The 24128-nt window shown below is 44.9% G+C and overlaps 1 protein-coding gene across 1 annotated transcript in view; it reads right to left on the reverse strand.

Annotated features, from left to right (window-relative positions):
• The window catches only part of LOC115475488 (tetratricopeptide repeat protein 30A-like), a 119687-nt gene that overhangs the window by 93222 nt on the left and 2337 nt on the right, over nucleotides 1–24128 (reverse strand). The window contains 3 exon segments of the mRNA XM_030211278.1: nucleotides 1829–1964; nucleotides 11248–11304; nucleotides 18421–18630. Of these exon segments, the coding sequence (XP_030067138.1) occupies nucleotides 1829–1964; nucleotides 11248–11304; nucleotides 18421–18630 (403 nt within the window).

Raw genomic sequence — 24128 nt, forward strand, 5'->3', positions numbered from 1 at the left:
GTTGGTGACCACTAGGGGAGTAAGTGGAGGTCATTCCCGAGTCCCTCCGATGGTCATCTGGTCAGTTAGGGCACCTTTTTGAGGCTTGGTCGCAAGAAAAAATGGACCAAGTAAAGTTGCCCAAGTGCTTGTCAGGGACGCCCTTCTTTTTTCCATTATCGGCCGAGGACAGCCATCTCTTAAACACGCCCCAGTCCCGCCTTCGTTACAGTGCCGACACCCCCCCATGAACTTTGGTCGTCCCCACGACGGGAAGCAGTTAAGGAAGCCCAAAATCGGCTTTCGATTATGTCGATTTGGGCGACCCTGAGAGAAGGACGCCCATCTCCCAATTTGTGTCAGAAGATGGGCACCCTTCTCTTTCAAAAATAAGCCTGACAGTGTCCCATTGATTGTCCTCCTTCCACCAAGTCTGAGATGCTTATTATATCTACCTCATCATTTACTGCTATATACTCTAATTCTCCCATCTTATTTTTTAGGCTTCAAATTGTGTTTTTTCCTTGTATCTACAAGCTGCTTAGACGTTGACAGGGATAATGAGCATCCTTTATCCTGCTCTCTTCTTTAACACACCCGGCTTTCATTCAGCACCGTTGAAACCTCTCTACGGGGATTCCCTGAATGTCCTGTTTCCATACTATCTTTAAAGGATATTCCATACCGAACCATGTGCTCCTGGGAGACTGCCAGCTTTCCACCCCATTCTAGTTTAAAAAAGCTGCTCTATCTCCTTTTTAAAAATTAGCACTGGCAGCCTGGTTACATCCCCGTTAAAGGTAGAGTCCATCCTTTCGGAAGTCTCCCCCTTTCACAAAATGTTGTCCAGTTCGTAACAAATCTAAATCTCTCATCCCTGCACCATTGTCTCAACTACACATTGAGACTTCATAGCTCTGCCTGCTTCTTGGGTCCAGCGCGTGGAACGGGAAGCATTTCTGAAAATGTTACTATGGAGGATCTGGACTTCAGCTTTCTACCTAAGAGCCTAAATATGGCTTCCAGAACCTCCCTTCCACATTTTCCTATGCACCCACATGTACCAAGACAGCCAGCTCCTCCCCAGCACTATCTAAGATCCTATCTAGGTGACGTGTGAGGTCTGCCAACTTTGCACCTGGCAGGCAAGTGACCAAGAGATCCTCATGTCCACCAGCAACCCAGCTATCGACATACATAATGATCGAATCACCAAGTACAACAGCTGTCCTAATCCTTCCCACCTGGGCAGAAGTTCTTGGGAGACATTTCCTTGGTGCAAAAGTGAACTGAGATCTCACAGATAGGGACTGAAGGGGAAACCTTTTATGAGATTAAACCCTTTAATACCCTCTTCTGCCAGCAAATTTTGTACAGCACACTGAACTCTTTCTCTGAGCAAGCAGATCAGCACCATAACATGCCTAGATCATGCTGGAAACCTGAATCTAGATCCATTTCTTCCCACTAAAGGCTAACAAAGCAGCAAGTGTGACAAGAGAGCTTTCAGAAATCTGTTATTTAATTTGGTATATTGGCATCATAACTCTTTGAATGAAGTAACATTTTGCCTTTCTACTTTTTTAATATGATTATATTTCATAAGGTTCAGTACACACCTTCTGATGTATTATCAGCCCTTCACTAATCAGCAAACCCTTAATTGTTCAAACTGATAGACCAAGATGAATGTCTGCGGAGAATAAAGCCTCAATATAAAGTTAGGTAAAAGCTTAGACTTAGACTGCTGTATTACTTTACCCTCTTGGAAATTCTGTAATAATGAAAGAACGAGTAAGATCAATATGAATGCACTGTACAGAAGACTAAACTGATAACAAAAGTATACCTGGTTTGTAGCCTACCACCTGCATAGTGGCAATAAATTTTTTGCAGGCCTCGTCATACTGTCCTTCTTTGTACAATAAGCAACCCATATTAATCTCGCTGTCTGGATCATCGGCAGGTAGTTGTTCCACCAAACTCTAAATAGTGAGAAGGAAAAGAAAAACAGTCTTGCTTCTAGATGCAGCAAATGCCACTATGCGCTACTTGAAATTATAGTGAAATGACAGTAAGGGGAAGAAGGTGCAATAAAACAACAATCTGGAAATTTTCTTTTGCTTGTTTGTTAAATTTTGTACTGCCTCCTGAATGTCACCTGCTCTGTGAACTTCACACAGTTTGTCCAATTAACCTTTTTATTTGTAAACGTGTATGTAGCCGAGGCCTAAACTATATTTAGCCCACAGAGTACAGAGTTAGCATAAGAAACATCATCCTTAGAAAGGTGTAACCGGAAAGAAATAGTTAAGGTATGGCACCTGGTCAAAAGAAACCAGACAAAAAAGCTCCAAACAAAAAAAGTTCCTGACATAAAAGTCCCTGACAAAATAGACTCCCGACAAAAGGGCCTGATGAAATAGATTTATTTTTGAATGGTACAAATTTGAAGGGTACAAAGAAGTGGAGGAGCCATAAATTACTGAGAAAGTCCACGGCTTGTCACTTGAAAGTCCTGGCACCTGCCTACGGCTTGACTTTACTATCCACACTTGGTATCTAGTGAGAACTATAAATCTGCTTGAAAACATAATCCAGTTTGATTAAGAGTCTATTTCGTCTTGGGTTGTTTTGTTGTGGGGGTTATTTGGGAGGTTTTTTTTTTTGTCATGGCCTGTTTTGGTTTTAGTCTGTTTTGTTGGGTTTTTTTTGTCTGGTCTATTATGTCGGGGTGCCTTAAGGTATGATTTGATTTCTGTAAAGAGAATCAATTTACATAAATTCAAGGCACAAACTCTGGTAAATATAAATAAATTATTTATTAAAGTGCAAATAAATGAACATATTGCACTAAGAATTTGCTATAACTAGTTAAAAATATTTAAAATCTTAAATATTACAAATAGTTAAAATCCCTCCTGGATCCAGTTTTACACTCTAAAATATTTCTCTTTCTTATAAAATCAATAGGATTACTAAGCACTACAACTAAGTACTGCACATAAACAGTTAACAAATCTTGCATAATATTTCCTAATACAATTTTACTTAACTCCAATTTTCTTTTCTCTTATAGGAATTACTTTTAAGGTAAGTATCAATTAATAATATCACATATCAATTGTCTTATCAATAAGTAATTAAACTAATTTAATTTTTCTTTTGTTAGGTTCTCAGTTCCTGAAGGTAAGTATGAGTAATAATGTAAGTGTACAGTCTCAGTTTCAGAGTCTTGTTGAATTAATTTTTTTCTCAGTTCTTAGCTTAAATTCCAGCTTTCTTGACTTTAGGAAAATTTCATCTGTCTTGGTTGTCTTTTTCTTGATCTTCTCCCTAAACTTATTCTTAAAAAGAAAATAAAAGGAAAGATTCTGCCTCCCTGCAGTGTGTATATCTGAAGATGAGCCTGTCTGTCACAGGAACCTGGACTGAGTATTCTAATATCAATAAAATAAATTTAAATTTTCTGAGCCTGACTTCCTGACTTATTCTAATAGACTTTTAATTCCTAACCCTAACTATGGAGAGAGCAGTTCCTCCTCAAGGAATTTGCTGAATTTGAGGATCACAGCTGGTCATATCACTCACACACATAGAGGCATATTTTCAAAGCACTTAGCCTCCCAAAGTTCCATAGAAACCTATGGAACTTAGCCTCCCAAAGTGCTTTGAAAATAAGCCTGATAGTCACACTGGATTCACATAGCACTAAGAGGTTTTGTTTAAATTAAATCTTTACTTTTCTGATATCAGATAATTTCATTATCTGACTAATTCAGACTTCAAATATTAATTTATTGGTTTTCAATAATACCTTTAAAAATAACTTTAAACTCAGAAGATATCTTTCAGAGACAATATCATATCAATTCCTATTACAATTGCTTCAACCCACTGAAGGGCTATTGATATTTAATGCTTTCCAGCACTTTTCAGAATAAAATATTTTTTAAAATAGTATTCTAACTATTCTTTACCTTAGCTACTATCGATTAGTTCAAAATGAACCTATGAAACACAGCTTTTCTCTCTCAGAAGAGAAATTAAAACCTCTGACATTCAGTACAAACCTCTATATAATCTCAGTATTCTCAGTTAAAGCGAATGCTACATACCTGTAGAAGGTATTCTCCGAGGACAGCAGGCTGATTGTTCTCACTGATGGGGTGACGTCCACGGCAGCCCCTCCAATCGGAATCTTCACTAGCAAAGGCCTTTGCTAGCCCTCGCGCGCCGATGCGCACCGCGCATGCGCGGCCGTCTTCCCGCCCGAAACCGGCTTGTGCCGGCCAGTCTCATATGTAGAAAGACAAGGGAAGACACAACTCCAAAGGGGAGGCGGGCGGGTTTGTGAGAACAATCAGCCTGCTGTCCTCGGAGAATACCTTCTACAGGTATGTAGCATTCGCTTTCTCCGAGGACAAGCAGGCTGCTTGTTCTCACTGATGGGGTATCCCTAGCCCCCAGGCTCACTCAAAACAACAACCATGGTCAATTGGGCCTTGCAACGGCGAGGACATAACTGAGATTGACCTAAAAAATTTACCAACTAACTGAGAGTGCAGCCTGGAACAGAACAAACAGGGCCCTCGGGGGGTGGAGTTGGATCCTAAAGCCCAAACAGGTTCTGAAGAACTGACTGCCCGAACCGACTGTCGCGTCGGGTATCCTGCTGCAGGCAGTAATGAGATGTGAATGTGTGGACAGATGACCACGTCGCAGCTTTGCAAATTTCGTCAATAGAGGCTGACTTCAAGTGGGCTACCGACGCTGCCATGGCTCTAACATTATGAGCCGTGACATGACCCTCAAGAGTCAGCCCAGCCTGGGCGTAAGTGAAGGAAATGCAATCTGCTAGCCAATTGGATATGGTGCGTTTCCCCACAGCCACTCCCCTCCTATTGGGATCAAAAGAAACAAACAATTGGGCGGACTGTCTGTTGGGCTGTGTCCGCTTCAGGTAGAAGGCCAATGCTCTCTTGCAGTCCAATGTGTGCAGCTGACGTTCAGCAGGGCAGGAATGAGGACGGGGAAAGAATGTTGGCAAGACAATTGACTGGTTCAGATGGAACTCCGACACGACCTTTGGCAAGAACTTAGGGTGAGTGCGGAGGACTACTCTGTTATGATGAAATTTGGTGTAAGGGGCCTGGGCTACCAGGGCCTGAAGCTCACTGACTCTACGAGCTGAAGTAACTGCCACCAAGAAAATGACCTTCCAGGTCAAGTACTTCAGATGGCAGGAATCCAGTGGCTCAAAAGGAGGTTTCATCAGCTGGGTGAGAACGACATTGAGATCCCATGACACTGTAGGAGGCTTGACAGGGGGCTTTGACAAAAGCAAACCTCTCATGAAGCGAACAACTAAAGCTGTCCTGAGATCGGCTTACCTTCCACATGGTAATGGTATGCACTGATTGCACTAAGGTGAACTCTTACAGAGTTGGTCTTGAGACCAGACTCAGACAAGTGCAGAAGGTATTCAAGCAGGGTCTGTGTAGGACAAGAGCGAGGATCTAGGGCCTTGCTGTCACACCAGACGGCAAACCTCCTCCATAGAAAGAAGTAACTCCTCTTAGTGGAATCTTTCCTGGAAGCAAGCAAGATGCGGGAGAGACCCTCCGACAGACCCAAAGAGGCAAAGTCTACGCTCTCAACATCCAGGCCGTGAGAGCCAGGGACCGGAGGCTGGGATGCAGAAGCGCCCCTTCGTCCTGTGTGATGAGGGTCGGAAAACACTCCAATCTCCACGGTTCTTCGGAGGACAACTCCAGAAGAAGAGGGAACCAGATCTGACGCGGCCAAAAAGGAGCAATCAGAATCATGGTGCCTCGGTCTTGCTTGAGTTTCAACAAAGTCTTCCCCACCAGAGGTATGGGAAGATAAGCATATAGCAGACCCTCCCCCCAGTCCAGGAGGAAGGCATCCAATGCCAGTCTGCCGTGGGCCTGAAGCCTGGAACAGAACTGAGGGACTTTGTGGTTGGCTCGAGATGCGAAGAGATCCACCAAGGGGGTGCCCCACGCTTGGAAGATCTGGCGCACCACTCGGGAGTTGAGCGACCACTCGTGAGGTTGCATAATCCTGCTCAGTCTGTCGGCCAGACTGTTGTTTACGCCTGCCAGATATGTGGCTTGGAGCACCATGCCGTGACGGCGAGCCCAGAGCCACATGCTGACGGCTTCCTGACACAGGGGGCGAGATCCGGTGCCCCCCTGCTTGTTGACGTAGTACATGGCAACCTGGTTGTCTGTCTGAATTTGGATAATTTGGTGGGACAGCCGATCTCTGAAAGCCTTCAGAGCGTTCCAGATCGCTCGCAACTCCAGAAGATTGATCTGTAGATCGCGTTCCTGGAGGGACCAGCTTCCTTGGGTGTGAAGCCCATCGACATGAGCTCCCCATCCCAGGAGAGACGCATCCGTGGTCAGCACTTTTTGTGGCTGAGGAATTTGGAAAGGACGTCCCAGAGTCAAATTGGACCAAATCGTCCACCAATACAGGGATTCGAGAAAACTCGTGGACAGGTGGATCACGTCTTCTAGATCCCCAGCAGCCTGAAACCACTGGGAAGCTAGGGTCCACTGAGCAGATCTCATGTGAAGGCGGGCCATGGGAGTCACATGAACTGTGGAGGCCATGTGGCCCAGCAATCTCAACATCTGCCGAGCTGTGATCTGCTGGGACGCTCGCACCCGCGAGACGAGGGACAAGAAGTTGTTGGCTCTCGCCTCTGGGAGATAGGCGCGAGCCGTCCGAGAATCCAGCAGAGCTCCTATGAATTCGAGTCTCTGCGCCGGGAGAAGATGGGACTTTGGGTAATTTATCACAAACCCCAGTAGCTCCAGGAGGCGAATAGTCATCTGCATGGACTGCAGGGCTCCTGCCTCGGACGTGTTCTTCACCAGCCAATCGTCAAGATATGGGAACACGTGCACCCCCAGCCTGCGAAGTGCTGCTGCTACTACAGCCAAGCACTTTGTGAACACCCTGGGCGCAGAGGCGAGCCCAAAGGGTAGCACACAGTACTGGAAGTGATGTGTGCCCAGCTGAAATCGCAGATACTGTCTGTGAGCTGGCAGTATCGGGATGTGTGTGTAGGCATCCTTCAAGTCCAGAGAGCATAGCCAATCGTTTTCCTGAATCATGGGAAGTAGGGTGCCCAGGGAAAGCATCCTGAACTTTTCTTTGACCAGATATTTGTTCAGGGCCCTTAGGTCTAGGATGGGACACATCCCCCCTGTTTTCTTTTCCACAAGGAAGTACCTGGAATAGAATCCCAGCCCTTCTTGCCCGGATGGCACGGGCTCGACCGCATTGGCGCTGAGAAGGGCGGAGAGTTCCTCTGCAAGTACCTGCTTGTGCTGGAAGCTGTAAGACTGAGCTCCCGGTGGACAATTTGGAGGTTTCGAGGTCAAATTGAGGGTGTATCCTTGCCGGACTATTTGGAGAACCCACTGATCGGAGGTTATGAGAGGCCACCTTTGGTGAAAAGCTTTCAACCTCCCTCCGACTGGCAGGTCGCCTGGCACCGACACTTGGATGTCGATCTTCTTGGGGATGTGGGGATTAGTTAAGGGTTTGGTCCAGTTCGCAAGCAATGTCTTTTTGAGGACATGGTGCAAGGGAACAGTGGACGCTTCCTTAGGTGGAGAAGGATAGTCCAGGAGCTCAAACATTTCAGCCCTGGGCTCGTCCTCCACAACCACCGGGAAGGGGATGGCCGTAGACATCTCCCGGACAAAGGAAGCGAAAGACAGACTCTCAGGAGGAGAAAGCTGTCTTTCAGGAGAGGGAGTGGGATCGGAAGGAAGACCCTCAGACTCCTCGTCAGAGAAATATCTGGGGTCTTCTTCCTCTTCTCACGAGGCCTCACCCTCGGTGTCAGACACAAGTTCACGGACCTGTGTCTGCAACCGTGCCCGACTCGACTCCGTGGAGCCACGTCCACGATGGGGGCGTCGAGAGGTAGACTCCCTCGCCCGCATCGGCGAAGCTCCCTCCGCCGACGTAGTCGGGGAGCCTTCCTGGGAGGCGACGGCAGCCGGCACCGCACGCGGCACCGACGCCGGAGACCTCACCTCGGGCGATGGGCCAGCCGGCGCCACGCTCGACGGTACCGGTGGCGCAAGCACCGCCGGTACCGGAGGGGTAGGGCGCAACAGCTCTCCCCGAATCTCTGGGAGAACGGCCCAGAGGCTCTCGTTCAGAGCGGCTGCAGAAAAAGGCATGGAGGTCGATGCAGGCGTCAACGTCAGAACCTGTTCCGGGCGTGGAGGCTGTTCCGGGCTGTCCAGAGTGGAGCGCATCGACACCTCCTGAACAGAGGGTGAGCGGTCCTCTCGGCGTCGATGCCTGCTGGGTGCCGACTCCTTCGGCGACCCAGAGCTCTCGGTACCGACATGGGAAGGGGACCGGTGACGATGCTTCTTCGACTTCTTGGGACGAAGCATGTCACCGGAGCTTCCCGGTACCGACGAGGAGGACATAGAATCCAGCCGTCGCTTCCTCGGGGCCGAGACCGAAGAGGGTCGGTCTAAGGGGGGCTGTACCGCAGGAGCCCTCAGGGTAGGGGGAGACCCACCCGAAGGCTCACCGCCACCAGCAGGGGAATGGACAGCCCTCACCTGCACTCCAGACGAAGCACCACCGTCCGACGACATCAGCAGACGAGGTCCCGGTACCACCGACGTCGATGCAGCTATCCAATGTCTCGGCGCCGATGCAGAGGGCCGATGCCTCGATGCACTCGATGCACTGGCCGCCGAGGTTAAAGGTCTGGACGCTGAAGACGTCGATGCACTCGATACCCCCGGTGCCGATGCCGACGAAGAGCCCGAGAACAAAATGTTCCACTGGGCTAACCTCGCTACCTGAGTCCGCCTTTGCAAAAGGGAACACAGACTACAGGCCTGAGGGCGGTGCCCAGCCCCCAGACACTGAAGACACGACGCGTGCCTGTCAGTGAGCGAGATTACCCGGGCGCACTGGGTGCACTTCTTGAAGCCGCTGGAAGGCTTCGATGTCATGGGCGGAAAAATCACGCCGGCGAAATCGAAAGACGAAATGGCGAAATTTGGCACAGAAAAAAGGGAAATTTCGACCGGGGCCTAAGTAAGGCCTACCCCGACGACGAAAGAAAACTTAACGGGGCGAAAAAACTCTAAGTAGAGGAAGGAAAAACCGAAAGTGGCTAATCCAAATGATTTCTGGAATTTCTCACAGAAAAATGTCGAAAACGACGCGCGAGGTCGACTTTTCGGGGCACGAACGGTAAAACACAACCGTACCGAGCGCGGAGAAAAGAAGACTGGCCGGCACAAGCCGGTTTCAGGCGGGAAGACGGCCGCGCATGCGCGGTGCGCATCGGCGCACGAGGGCTAGCAAAGGCCTTTGCTAGTGAAGATTCCGATTGGAGGGGCTGCCGTGGACGTCACCCCATCAGTGAGAACAAGCAGCCTGCTTGTCCTCGGAGAAACTATTCTCAATCACTCTTTTATTATTTCACTCAAGCTTTATCATTTATTCCTTCCACTCAAACCTCACACTCAGACAGGTCAGGATGCAGGTCTTCTCTCAACAAGGTCTTCCGTTGCTCTCTCACCAGCTGTCACTAGTTAGGTCCCTAACTAGAGCACTGCAGCCAATCAGAAAGCTCCTTTGGAGAACAGATTTCCATACTGACATTCTATTGTGCATTGTTAGTTAAAAAAGGTATATAAAACCTTCGTTTTTAGATTTTAATTACATAGCACAGCTCAGAGTGATTCCCTAACGTTTGTTCTATAAAATATTCCATTAAAATTGACCCCCAAATAGCCAAACCGGAACTTCACAAAATCGGGCTAATTTGCATAAAATCTAAGCTTCCATAACCCCATGGCAAGCAAATATAGGCTCTCAGCACCTGAATTCCACCATTAAAACTCATGCAAACACTTTTAAAATGTATTTTTAATACTTTTTAGATTTTGAGGTGTCTGTGCAGGTCTCCTTTAACTGTACTGCGCATGTCCCAAAATTCGTGCCGTTTTGGGTCACCATGAGGCATATTTTCAAAGCACTTTGCCTTCCAAAGTTCCATAGGTTTCTATGGAACTTTGGAAGGTTTCTATGGAACTTTGGATGGCTAAGTGCTTTGAAAATATGCCTCCATGGCAACCAAGGACGCCTCCAAAGCTTCCCCTGCATCTCCCAGGAGCCTCTGAGGTAAAATTAATAAAAAATGTGACACATGCACGCGCCTCGTGCACGCGCAATTGCATGCAACGCCTGGTTTCGGCAACATTAATATCTTTATTAGACCCTTCTACGGATCACAACAAACCTCCCAACAATATTTTTAATAATTCATTGGTGACACAATGGTCCCTGATGGTCCGGAACAACTCCGGAGCCATTGGACAGGAACGGGGCACTATGCATACGCTGCGGACGTCACTGATGACGTCCGTGTGCACCCCTACGACACAGACGTATTTGCAGCGTTACCCAGTATGTCTCAGGGAGCCCGAGGCCGTTCCCATTGCCTACCCCGGCTTCTCTCTTCATCAGAGGCAGTCCGGAAACGCGCGGATCGCACCAGATGCACGATCCCGCAATGGACCCGCCCGGAAACGCCACAACCTCCTGGAGCCCCACCCCCAAGGGTCAGGTAAATAATTAATTTTATTCATACTGGTTACATGAAGTAACGTTATCAGATTTTGGCTGGCAAATGTGGAACACTTGTTTCCCCAGGCAACAAAGGGAGAGGGGCAGCACAGGCAGCATCTCTCTTAGTAAAGGCTGAGAAATAAGGAAGGTGGCCTCCCCATCCATCCTGTGACATCCAAACAGTCTGGGGAACTCAGATAAGTGAACTTCTTGTAGGAAATAGTTTGACCACATCCGTTATAAGAGATCTAGGAAAACTTCCCTCAGAATAATTTTGTTTTAACCAACCACATATCAAAATATACAGTGCTTTCATGCAGGGGACATCTGGAAACCTTATCCTGAAGGTTCTCCCTCCATTGGGCTCAAAATGTGGACTTGATTGGGCTCCAGACTGATTGTCTTCCCTGCTCCTAACTGGAGACCGTGAAACAAAGGTCTATAAGGCTCACTTCTGCTCATTATTCTCCACTCCTTTTTTAGTATTTTTGGCTATGTTCCATTACTGCACAAATGGAACATAGCCATAGTTGCTCTTCATCCTTAACATTAACATTTGTAGGTCTAATAAATAATACAGGGAGGGAACAAAAAAACAATTGTTTGTACCTTTGCTCCAGAAAGGTCTTCTTCTCCATATTTAATAGCAGCTTGTAATTTCAATACCTAAAACAAAAATACACATATAAAAGCCCCTACCAAGAAATATCCACATACTGGCAATTTCATCCAACTATCTTAATCAAACACTACATTAAGTACCGTGATCAAGAGACAATCATATTCTGATTCTGGAGTGTTGAGAGGATTGTGGTTAGCCATGAACTTTGCCATGAATAAATGTGATTTTGATGTTATTTATCATGGACAAAGCACCGCCCCAGAAGTGAACAGTAGCTCATTCTCTGTACCAGCTTGGAAACATGGGGGCCATTGTTCAGACTGCGGGAGGCAGCCTGGCCAACTCCTGTGGTCGGTGGTCAGCCCAGATATTCAATGCCAGGTCGTTTCTGGTGAAATGTGGCCCAATGTGGCCGCTAAAATAGCCAGCTATGTGATAACCGGATATAGTACGATATAGCCAATTATCACCTAGCCACTAACCGGGAATATTCAGAGGGGTAAAGCCAGCTACAGCTCGCTGAATATCGCCAAATAGTTGGTTAAGTGCCAGGTGCAGTTTTGAATATTGGGGGATGGTCACTAGCCTTATGGTACAGAAGAAATGAGGGCCAAGTTATCACTCTATTGGATGAATATACAGTAAATATTCAAGTCTTAGGCTTCAGAACAACACACTTCAAGATGAGTGATGATGCTAAGGAGTTCCTATTGGGAATCTGAGAGCTGAAGGGTACTTTGGAATTTTGGTCAGTGATAAAAGGGAGCACTGAAAAGGCAACAAATCCCAGAGTAAGGCAGGGTAAAAAAGGGAAAGCAGAGCTGCTCACTTGTAATGGGAATGCAGCCACATTCCAAGGTGATGCCACCCTTAGCTGAAAGAAATCTTTTTGATTTCATCGAGCCTGCATGGGTGTTGCTGCACTGCCAAAGCCCGCCCCACCCCAACCCGTCTGTTTCATAGCAAGTTCTTAATTTGATAACATTATCAGACTCATGCTTTATTTATTTATTTATTTATTCATTCATTCATGACATTTATACCCTACATTAGCCCGAAATAGACTCAAGTTCAATGTGGCTGACAAACAAACAATAAGTGAATAAAACATAATAGCGTACAGAATATAACACAAATTACAATAACTTCAAGAAGCAAATTAATACATGTGCATTAAGTAACCAGGGATTTAGACTATCTCAAGGACAAACAAATAATTAAGGTGGAAAGGTGACAGCATAATTAGGCAGGACTAGATTGGGAAAAAAAAAGATGAAACAAGACTAATAAACGGATATGGGTAAAGTTCAAATAGAGTTCCTTGTATTCAGAAAGGTCAGACTGAAGAAATGTGTTTTGAGAAGACTTCTGAAAGTTAGGTAATCATCTGTAAACTTGATTGATTTAGGAAGAGAATTCCAAATGGTGCCTTGATAGGAGAAATTAGCAGAGTGAATTGTTTTATATATCACATTCATACAGAGAGGAAATGTAAGACAAGATATTCTCTAGAAGAAGAAACAGCATTATGAGGGAGTAGTTCAATAAGATTATTCATATATGATGGGGCTTGACCAAACAGGATTTGGTGAACGAAAACACATAATTTGAAAGATATTCTATCTCTTATTGGTAACCAATGGAGCTCATATAAAAGAGGAGTGGCTTTGGCGAAGCGAGGAGATCTATATATATAAGACAAGCAGCAGTATTTTGAGCTGTTTGTAATTTTTTGAGAAGAATACTTTTAAGTCCAGCATAGATGGAATTGCAATAGTCAAATTTGGTGAGGACAAGAGATTGAACCAAAGTACGAAAAACAGATTTAGAGAAAAATGGCCTCAATCTCTTTAGCTTCCAAAGTGGGTGAAAGACACTCAAGATCAACTTAGAGATCTGGTTTTCAAGGGTGATGAAACGATCTATTGTGACTCCCAGGATTTTCATTGATGACTCAAAGGAATAGGTTTTGTTCTTAATAGTAAAGTTACTAAAATTCATAGGCTGGTGAGAGTTAGTTATTATTAGGAACTTAGTTTTATCCGTGTTAAGTTTTAGTTTGAAATTAGAAGCCCGATTCCATAAGTTTTATCCTTAGCTAATCATCTGAGTTATGTCAAGTAATTCCGTAAAGAATGGGATAGAAATGGTGACATCATCACCATATATGTATGTCAAAAACCATGTTTTTCTAAAAGATGACCAAGAGGAATCATCATAATGTGAAACAAGAGGAAAGAGGGGAACCCTGAGGGACCCCACAGCCAGATGACCAAGTGGAAGAAAGTACACCTGATCGTTTGACTTGATACAACCTAGATCTTAAGAAGCTAGAAAACCATTTCAGGACAACTCCACAGATTCCGTAATAGTCAACAATATTTAAAAGAATATTATGATCAACAGTATCAAAAGCACTGGATAGATCAAACTGACATATCAATATTGTGTTGCCAAAACTTAATTCTTTCCTAAAGTTAGCTAAGAGGGTGGTAAGCACAGTTTCTAAGAGGGCCTAAAACCAGATGGTAACCTATGCAAAATGGCATGAAGCTGGAGATACTTCATAAGTTGGCGCATGACAAGTCCTTCCATTACTTTAACAAGAAGAGGAATTGAGGCTACTGGTCTATAGTTGGAAACTAAACTAAGGCTAGTTTGGGTATTTTAAGGTATAGGAGTCAAAATAATATTGCCATTGTCAGAGGGAAAGAAACCTAGAGAGAACATCAAAGTAAGATTCAAGTGCAAATGATGTAAGAATAAATCAGGCGCTGACTTCAGGAGATAAGTAGGACACGTATCAAGCATACAATGAGGGGCATAATCGAACGCGAACGCCTATCTCTATGGGCGTTTATCTCCGAGAACGGGTATGTGAAGGGGCAGGCCGAACCGTATTTTCAAAAAAATGGACGTTTTTGAGCTGGGCGTTTGTTTGTTTTTTAGCGATAATGGAAACTAAAAACGCCCAGCTCAAAAACATCCTAATCCGAGCCATTTGGTCATGGGAGGGGCCAGGATTGGTAGTACACTGGCCCCCCTGACATGCCAGGACACCAACTGGGCACCCTAGGTCAGTGCGGTGGACTTCAGAAAAAGCTCCCACATGCATAGCTCCCTTACCACGGGTGCTGAGCTCCCAACCCCCCTCCCCCAAAACCCACAAATGTACAACACTACCATAGCTCTTAGGGGTGAAGGGGGCACCTACATGTGGGTACAGTGGGTTTTGGAGGCCTCCCATTTACCAGCACAAGTGTTGCAGGTGGGGGGGATGGGCCTGGGTCCACCTGCCTGAAGTGCACTGTGGTACCCACTAAAAGTGCTCCAGGGACCTGCATACACGCAGGCCTCTAGGACTTGTTGCTGCTGTATAACTGGCACACCAGTTGACACCTGAAGACTAATCTCTCTGAAAACATCCTTTATTGGAATAACCACCTTTACTCACAGTTAACTGCAGAGGTTGTGCCCCACTGGCAACGAGTCTCCCTGGTACTGAGATTAGCAGTAGGTCAGAGCTGGCAGAATGCTGTACAATGCCCTCTTTCAGCCACATTCAAGGTAAGAACTAAGTTGTCTAACATGGCTAACACAGGAAAGGGAACTAAAACTGGCTTACAAAAATGGCCACTACCGCATGGACTACAACAGGAAACACAACAGGGCACACTCTGACCCAGTAGGCAGGGGGAAAAGCACCATGGGAGAAGAACCTACCAACTACCAACATTGTGAGACTGTAACACAAGCTAATGAAATCACGGAGCCCAATACCCTACACCCACCACAATGCAATGCTGATGTGACCCTGTAGTGCACCTGAGCCACATCTGACCCAGAGAAAGGCTGTGAGAGGATCGAACACATTCTGCTGTCATGGAGGTGGGTACGGCATTTGTGGATGGCATACAGGCTGGGACAAAGTTTTTAAAGTGGGGTTTTTTTGGTGGGAGGGGTTTAGTGACCCCTGGGGGAGTCCAGGGAGGTCATCCCCGATTCCCTCCAGTGGTCATCTGGGCAGTTGGGGCACTTTTTTGGGACTTGTTCGTGAAAAAAAGGATCCAAAAAAGTGACCCAAAATCGCGGTAAAAACGCCTTTTTTTCGATTATCAGCTACAGACGCTCATCTCTCCTCAGCTGATAACCACGCCCCAGTCCCGCCTCCGACAAGCCCCCGTCAACTTTATTCGTTTCCGCGACGGAGTGCAGTTGGAAATGCCCAAAATCGGCTTTCTATTATACCGATTTGGGCGCCTTTGCGAGAAAAACGCCCATCTCCCGATTTGGGTCGAAATATAGGTGTTTTTCTCTTTCAATTATAAGCTGGAATGTGAATTTGCGTAACGCATGATTGACCTGATCAGTAGTGATTGGATGAAAAATGGACCAGATTCAATCTGGTTGAGAATGAGGCAGTAAAGGATCATGTAAACAGAGGAAATAGTCTATAGATGAAAGGGTATTGTTAAGTTCTAGTCTGATTTTAGCTATTTTCTGTTTAAAGTAAGTAGCCAAGTGGTCGGCAGTAGGTGTGGGATTGCTTGAACTGGTTATTGGTTGAGTGTCCAATAAACTATTAACTAATGAATAAAAAGTTTCCTCAGTTGACTACTGTATCACCAATGAATTTGGAATAGTAGGAGGTTTTCGCTTTGGAGATCATACCTTTGTAGATTTTCAAACGTTTTTTCCAAGTGATCCGTTGTTCAGTGATTTGTCCTTAGCCCAAACTCTCTCCTGTCACCTGCATTTACGTTTCATTTGTAAAAGATCAGCATTGAACCAAGGAGATAATCTTTTCGGACGAGATTCAACAGTCAGTCACAGGTGAAATAACATCAAGGACAGCTTTACAAGTATCATTCCATTGCTGACTGAGAGGATGCTCTGGCCCCCTGGGGCTTGGATTCAGCTAGATCTTTTAACTAACTTCTCCAAGTCCTTCCCCTAAAGGAGAGCCTACTAAGGCTGGGCCTTAGAGGCAGTATCTGCCACCCAATTTCTTAGCCTCAACAGACCAACTGGCCAAAATTGTCATCACCATACTGCTAGTAAAGTCTGAACGAGTTTTTATAAGGCATTTGCCACATAAGCCAAACCCACCTCCAAACTGGCAGCTTCTCTGGTATGGATTTCTTTCTTCCAATTTTATACTTTTAATTTATTGTAAACCACTTTGTTTTTATTTGCAGAACTTTCTATACTGTTCTAGCTGACAGGCAGAACAGAGAGGTGTACAGGCTAACATAGAAAACAAGAAAGGAACTCCATCAATGTAAAGGAAAGCAAGGTAGTTAACTATAAAGACATGCAAAGCTAAAAGAAAGCAAAATAAACACAAACAAAGAAAAGCAGGGTTAAGGGGATAACATAGTTTAAATCAGACTGTTTTACAAGTTAGGCGGAATATCAAGTATTAATAAACGATAAGAGATAAATGATTCTGGCCCACCAATTGAAGACTTGACTGGTAGCTTATACACCCACTGCAAACAGACATTTCCAAGTTTATTTATATCACACATCGAATAGACCATCTATGCGGTTTACAATCCTAAAAAAGGGGGTAAACAAAAATAGGCAGAGAATAGGCACAGTAGGATAAAGGGGAAGGGGAGAGTGAAATAAGGAACTACAATAAATGACAGAAAAGATGAGTAGGAGAAAAGCAAGAAAGGAGGGAAGAGAAGCAGCAGTTGTCCGGCATGCCCATTCAAAAAAAGAAATTCAACATACTTAAGTATATGCATCTTCAAAAAGGTATGGGTCCAATATTCAGCAATCGGCAGTGAGCATTTTGCTTGATGCTTCCAATGCCTTTGTAACCAAGATCAGCAGCTCCTCCCTCCGACATAGATGGACCACTGTTTTGGTCATTGTTCTCACCTATGGGAAGTGCCTTTGTCTATGAGACTGGCAGTACCCCTAAACCAGGTGTCATAGACTGCACCTCTCAGACCTCCTGGACTTACAGCAGGGGTCTCAGCCTGTATGTGCTCCTCTGAGGCACAAGATGAATACCCCATGTCTTGAACAGGTAGGGATACTTGTGCTTGCAGTAGCAAGGCGGCCCAATACAGAAGGCCAAACTCGGATGTAAAATATTCCCCCCAACCCAGTGCACGGCAAACAGCTGCTGCTGCATGAGATGATCCTCTTAGGGACAAGAAGCCTTTGCTAACATTCCTTCTGGAACCAGAGCGGGAGGAGGAATGGAGCTCTGTCTGCGCAGACTGAGAGGGTAAAATTGTTGTAACTCTTTTGCTTTTATGAGCTTCCACATGCCCCTGTGAAGCACTTCCAGAGCTGCTCCCCCTTTTCATAGACACTCCAACACTGAAGACGTGCAGTCTGTATGTCCAGGTGTCTCACTGTGGCAGACACCACACTGCCCTAACAGGCACAGAACTTGAAGTGCTCTGAAGGTTCCTCTGTCTCAATGGAAAACTGCTATCTTGGCCACTGTGCGCTCCTTCATCTGTTCAGACTACCATTGCAAGGCCTCAGTACCTATAGAAGCTCCCTCCTGGTGCACTGGGCTCCTTCACTTAGCCATTCTTCCCTCAACAATGAACCTGACCGCACTCTGAAACTCTCGTAGCAGACCGGTGTATTCTTCCTTTTTTAGTCTCTTCTTTTTCTTCTTTTTGGGGAAAAGGATGGGTGCAGAGGAAAAACCTGTTGGGTGATGCTCTATATAGGACAGGGCTTACAGGTCTTTGTTCTCTATCTCCATTTGCTAGTTGAGGGACTTAACCCATTCATTTTGATTCACTCTGGACGACGATAAGGAAAAGTAAATTCCAGGACATGCGATTATGTTAAATTACAAGGAGGAAGATTCAGAAGAAACAGGAGGAAGCCTATATCCTGGAGAGCATGGCAGCTCAATGATTCTGCTAAACTGACTGAACAAAGAATGTTATTTTCATTCATAAAGAAGCTCTCACAAATTGCAGCTCTTCTACAGTGTAAAAAAGCTGTCCCTAGTCAGTCAAGTTAATAGAACGGTGTATGGCACTGCTTTGAAGGGTCCCGGCTACACTGGGACATTTGAATTACAAACAGTCAGTCTCACTGATTTAATAACACTAAATTCAATAACAATGGTTGTGCCAGTAAACTCTATGCTATATTCTTCTTTTCATACTCACTTTGCTTTGAAATGCAGGACTGTCCAAAAGAAATGTTGCTTTTGTTGCCTCTGGGTACAGGCAGGCCTTGAAGAGGGATTCAGAATGGTATAATTTATACTCTTCAACTTCTGGGTTGATCTGAATCAGCTGATCATAACAGTCTGCGGCATTGACAAAGTCTTGCACCTGATAATAGCAATAGCCCAGGAGGGAAAGACCAGCCCTTGACTTCACAAGAGAACAAAGAAGAACAGATGCTTTTAAGTAACTACATCCATATAATCTTTTTGAGCTTTCTAAACATGTTATTTATGCAAATTTTTTTTAGTTCAAAAGATTTTATTCATTATAGTCAAAACAACAAGAACAACAACCATGCACAAACAGATCTGACTACAAAAATCAAAAGGTAAGCTACTGATCAACAAAATAATCAATAAGAGACCAAAATGCTCATTTTCAAAGTACATAGACTTACAAAGTTACGTGGAGGCATATTTTCAAAGCACTTATCCCCCTGTTTACTAAGCCACTAAGTGAATGGGCTGAGTCGGCATTACTAAGCTGCAAATGCTACTTAGTAAACACAGGAGGATTAGACTTACAAAGTTACATAGAGGGGCATTTTCGATAGAACGCCTAAATCAGAATTTGGACGTTTTACAAAAACGTCCAAATTCTGAACAGGAAAGAATGTCATTTTCGAAAAGGATAGAAGTCTATCTTTTGTGTTCGAAAATGCTTTCGACGTCTTGTGATTTGGATGTCCTTTTTTTTTTTTGGTCCATTTTCGAACAAAAGACGTCCAAATGCAAGACGTCCAAAACAGAGGAGGAGTGGCTTAATGGTTAGTGTAGCAGGCTTTGATCCTGGCAAAACAGGTTCAATTCCCACTGCTGCTCCCTGTGACTTTGGGCAAGTCAAATGCACAAGGGGCATTTCTGGATACGACATCTAAGTCTGAATCAAAACAGGAAAGGTCATTTTCTACAAAAAAAGGTCAATCTTTTCCTTTTGAAAATGCTGTTTGGAAAAATGTTTTGTGATTTGGATGTTTTATTTTTTGGTCCATTTTCAAACAAATACATCCAAATGCAAAATATACAAAATACACAAGAAAATCCACAATAAAGTGAAACCATTCACATGTTCTAAGTGTTGTAAATCTTTGGTTGTAATGTAAATCTCAAAGTGCATCAGAAAGTTCTCAAGGGAGAGAAACCATTTGCATGTATAGAGTCTGGTAAAAGCTTTGGTCAGAAGGTAAACCTCACAATGCACCATAGAATACACACTGGAGTGAAACCATTTACATGTCCTGAGTGTGGTAAAAGCTTTGGTTGGAAAGAAAGCCTCACACGGTATCAGAGAATCCACACAGGGATGAAACCATTTGCATGCACTGAGGAGGTAAAAGCTTTAGTTGCATTGGGACAGGTAATTAGGGAATGTACACTCTTGCTATGAAGTATGGAAAAATAGCACTCTAGTATTTAGATATATGTAATGAGACCTCCTTTTCATCTATAGATCTGAATTCAAAGCCCAAATCTAATGATAAACAATAGACACAAGGCTCAGATGTTATTAAAAAAAAAAACAGAAAGCTTGGCATCAGGTAGAATAGTGGAAAAGTGACATCCCAGGAAAGCAATAGGGCATCCTTGTGAGCACTGCAGTAAACCTTATAAAATGTTCCCAGGTACACATCTCACCACTGCTCCTTTACCTTGTCTGCTGAGCTCCCCAAAACCCACTACCCCCAACTGTACACCACTATCATAGCCCTTACATGTGAAGGGAGCACCAATATGTGGGTACAGTGGGTTTTGGAGGAATCAGTTTCCTCCACAAGTGTAACAAGTAGGGAGAGGTAGAAGCTTGGGTCCACCCATCTGCAGTGAATTGCACCACTACTAGACTACTCCAGGGACCAGAATGCTATTCTAACGAACCTGAGTACAACATCTTTGGCTGGCAAGTAATATTTGTAATCACATTTTTTGGGGTGGGAGGGGGATAGTGACCACTAGGGGAGTAAGGGGAGGTGATCCCCGATTTCCTCCAGTGGTCATCTGGTCATTTGGGGCACCTCTTGTGTGGAGTAGAGGAGTAGCCTAGTGGTTAGTGCAGCAGACTTTGATCCTGGGGAAGTGGGTTCAATTCCCATTGCAGCTATTTTTTATGAAGACAGGTCTAGCTCAAAACGTCTAAGTTTTAGTCTTGGACGTTTATGTTTTGTTCCATTATGGCTGAAAGACATCTAAGTCTTAGGAACGCCCAAGTCCCGCCTTGAACACACCCCTGGCACGCCCCCTTTAGACATCCTTCTGACAGACTTCAGACTACTTGACATTTCTAAAGCGCTACTAGGGTTACGCAGCGCTGTACAATTTAACAGACTCACTCTGCTGCTCCCCAGTATCTCTCCACACTCATCCTTCCCTACACCCCTTCCCGTACATTCCGTTCCCTGGATAAATCCTTCTTATCTGTTCCCTTCTCCGCTACTGCCAACTCCAGACTTCGCTCCTTCTGTCTTGCTGCGCCCTATGCCTGGAATAGACTTCCTGAGCCCCTACGTCTTGCCCCATCCTTGACCATCTTTAAATCTAGATTGAAAGCCCACCTCTTTAACATTGCTTTTGACTCGCAACCACTTGTATCTACTCGCCTCCACCTAACCTCCTCTCCTCTTTCCTCTACACATTAATTGATTTGTTCGCTTTATTTTTTGTCTACTAGATTGTAAGCTCTTTGAGCAGGGACTGTCTTTCCTCTATGTTTGTGCAGTGCTGCGTATGCTTTGCAGTGTTGCCAGGTGGGCGGTTTTCCGCGACCCGCCACGGGAAATTTTTGCCTGCGGCGGGTTGCGGTTTTTTGGGCTTGTTTTGGGTCTTTCGGCGGTTTTTTGAGTGGTTTTTTCGGGCCGCGGGGGGGGGGGCTAGTGACGTTTTGGGCGGGGTTAGTGATGTTTTGGGCGGGGTTAGTGACGTTCTGGGCGGGGCCGGTGACGGAAGAAGCAGGGCCGATGACGGCGGGGGCGGGGGTGTCAGGGGCGGGGTTTGACTTTGGGCGGGTTTTGGGCTGGATTTGGGTGGGGAAAAAAATTTCCACCTGGCAACCCTGATGCTTTGTAGCGCTATTGAAATGCTAAATAGTAGTAGTAGTAGTAAGGACGTCTAAAACTAGGTTTCAAAAATACTGATTTGGACATCTTTGTGAGATAAACGTCCAAATGCAGACATGCCACTTTTTGGACGTTTTTCTCTTTTGAAAATGAGCCTGATAGTAACCTATGGAACTTTGTAAGTCTTTGAAAATGAGCACCTATACAAGAGTCCATTTTTCTCAGCAATTACTCTTATGATTTATTTGACAAACATAACTCCACCATGCATGCACAGATAACACAATTACTGTATTAACAATCAATTTCAGAGCTAAAACATGGATATTAAACAATTTAGATTGATTCTTATGATGCATACAAGGAATTTTAAGAGACCTACAAATCTCAATGTGAAATGTTAATGGTAAATCAAACTTGAAAATATTTTGTATACACTGCCATATATCCTCCCAATACGATTTCAACAAAATGCAAATAAAATAACATATTCGATTGTCTCTGGGAAAAGGTGACTAGATAGTGAATTCAAATGGTGAGAATGACCAATTTTTCATGTCATTGGCCCATATGCAGTCTGCAAAAGTTACTTGTTAGAAGTTCTGTAACGTTTCTATTTTTTCATAAAAAGAATCCAGGAAAACTCAGTATGCTCCTTTCCTTGATCTACATCGAGCACTGCTGGAATTAGGAACTGAATACAAAGATAACCAGAGGATAATCCTGATGCAGTGCCTGCAGTCACTCCTTGGTTTAAAGGACCCAGGTTTATTTGGGCATCTGCCTGCATAGTGTCCACTGTCGCTGCAATACAGACATAAATTAAGGGTCCAACGCCTCTGTTTCTTTTGCAGCGAGAGTGGAGTATGACCCATTTGCATGGGTTCTACAGGATCTAGAGGAGGGGTCGCCTTCAGATTAGGAGTCTGTGACGTGTACCGATAGCTTGGTGTTTTTATGCCTATCTTTTCTGAGGAGCGTTGTTCTCAGCTATGCTCCTGAAATCAAATATCTATCATATTATAGAGTCCAATAATGTCGTCTAATGTGGTTGGAAGATCACGTCCGGCCAACTTATCCTTAATTTTGGGCACCAACCCCTGCCAGGTCACGACAAGACTCTCGTTGCTCCAAGTCAACTCAGAAACTAGAGTGCGGAAACTAATAGCATAGTCACCCAGGGTCTGCGTTCCCTGCTTTAATCTCAGGAGTGTTGAAGCTGCAGATGTGACCTTCCCAGTCTCTTCAAAACCTGTTTAAATTGTTCCAAGAAACTATGGAGATCATGAAGCACCGGGTCATCCTTTTCCCAAAGAAAAGACGCCCATGCTACGGCTTGACCAGACAGCAGAGAAATAATATAAGTCACCTGGGTTCTGTTGGAAGGAATATCTTGGGCTTGGAGCTCAAAAACTATTTTGTACTGGTTGAGAAATCCTCTACACTCTTTGGGATTACCGTCATATCTTGGTGGTGCCTTAAGACGGATACCTGACATTACAGGAGCAATTGCTGGTACTGGGCTCAACCTCAGAGAAACCAAAGCTTGAGAAGCTGTTGATTTCAGGTAGCAGTCCTGGAATGCCTCCATACATTGCTGGAGCTGGTCCATGCGTGCCTCCATGTGTTGCTGGAGCTGGTCCACACGTAAGGTTAAACTTTGGATGGCTTCCTGATGATGTAGAATCTGAAGAGAGAGATCCTGAAGCCTCTGCAGAGTGGATGGTTCTGCCGAGCTCATGGTCTTTGCAATCTGTCATGGTTTCAAGGCTAGTAAGCCCTTGGGCAGCTGCCGGCGAATGACAGCAGCAGGCAAACCACCTAAACAAGGATGGAAGTTGAAAACACACAGACACACAGGCAGGACTGGAACTGAAGCTGAAGACAGGCAGGACTGGAACAAGCAGGGCTGGAACTGAAGTTGAAGACAGGCAGGACTGGAACAAGCAGGGCTGAAACTGAAGACAGGCAGGACTGGAAGAAGCAGGGCTTAGCTGTAGCAGGAACAGGAGTCAGGAACAGACCTGGCAGTAGCAGGAACAGGAGTCAGGAACGGCTTGGCAGGAAGCAAGAACAGGTTTGAACTGTAGCAAGGGATAGAGCATAGGCTATAGTAGAAGTCAGGAATGGAACTTGGCTTTAGCAGAACAAAGTCTGGCAAAAGCAGAAAGCAAGATTACAGACCAGAGACAAAGTAGGAGCAGGCTGGAAGTGCAACAAACACACACAGATGAGAACTCATCTGAAGACCTCTGTTGCAAAGGCAAAGCAGGAAGGTTCCAAGGCACTTTATAAAAGGACTTTACTGATGATGTCACAACTAAAAGTGAGGTTTGGCTGCAGGAACACCAGAGTGAGGCTTGAATGCTGGAACATGAGAGTAGGATTGGAATGATCTCTGGAACACGACTGAAAAACAGGGAAAAAGCGATCAACAGCAGCCGTAAAGCCTGGTCACTGGAAGGAGAGGTGAATATAAACACGGGGCACGGCCACAACTGTGACACTCACGAAGGATTTAAATTGTTCACCTTCTACAACTTGTTGCAAAATCCAAATTCCTGCCAGGATTTCCATGAGACTGAATAATTATTTA

This window comes from Microcaecilia unicolor, chromosome 1, assembly GCF_901765095.1.
Source record: "Microcaecilia unicolor chromosome 1, aMicUni1.1, whole genome shotgun sequence".
NCBI classification, from domain to species: Eukaryota; Metazoa; Chordata; class Amphibia; order Gymnophiona; family Siphonopidae; genus Microcaecilia; species Microcaecilia unicolor.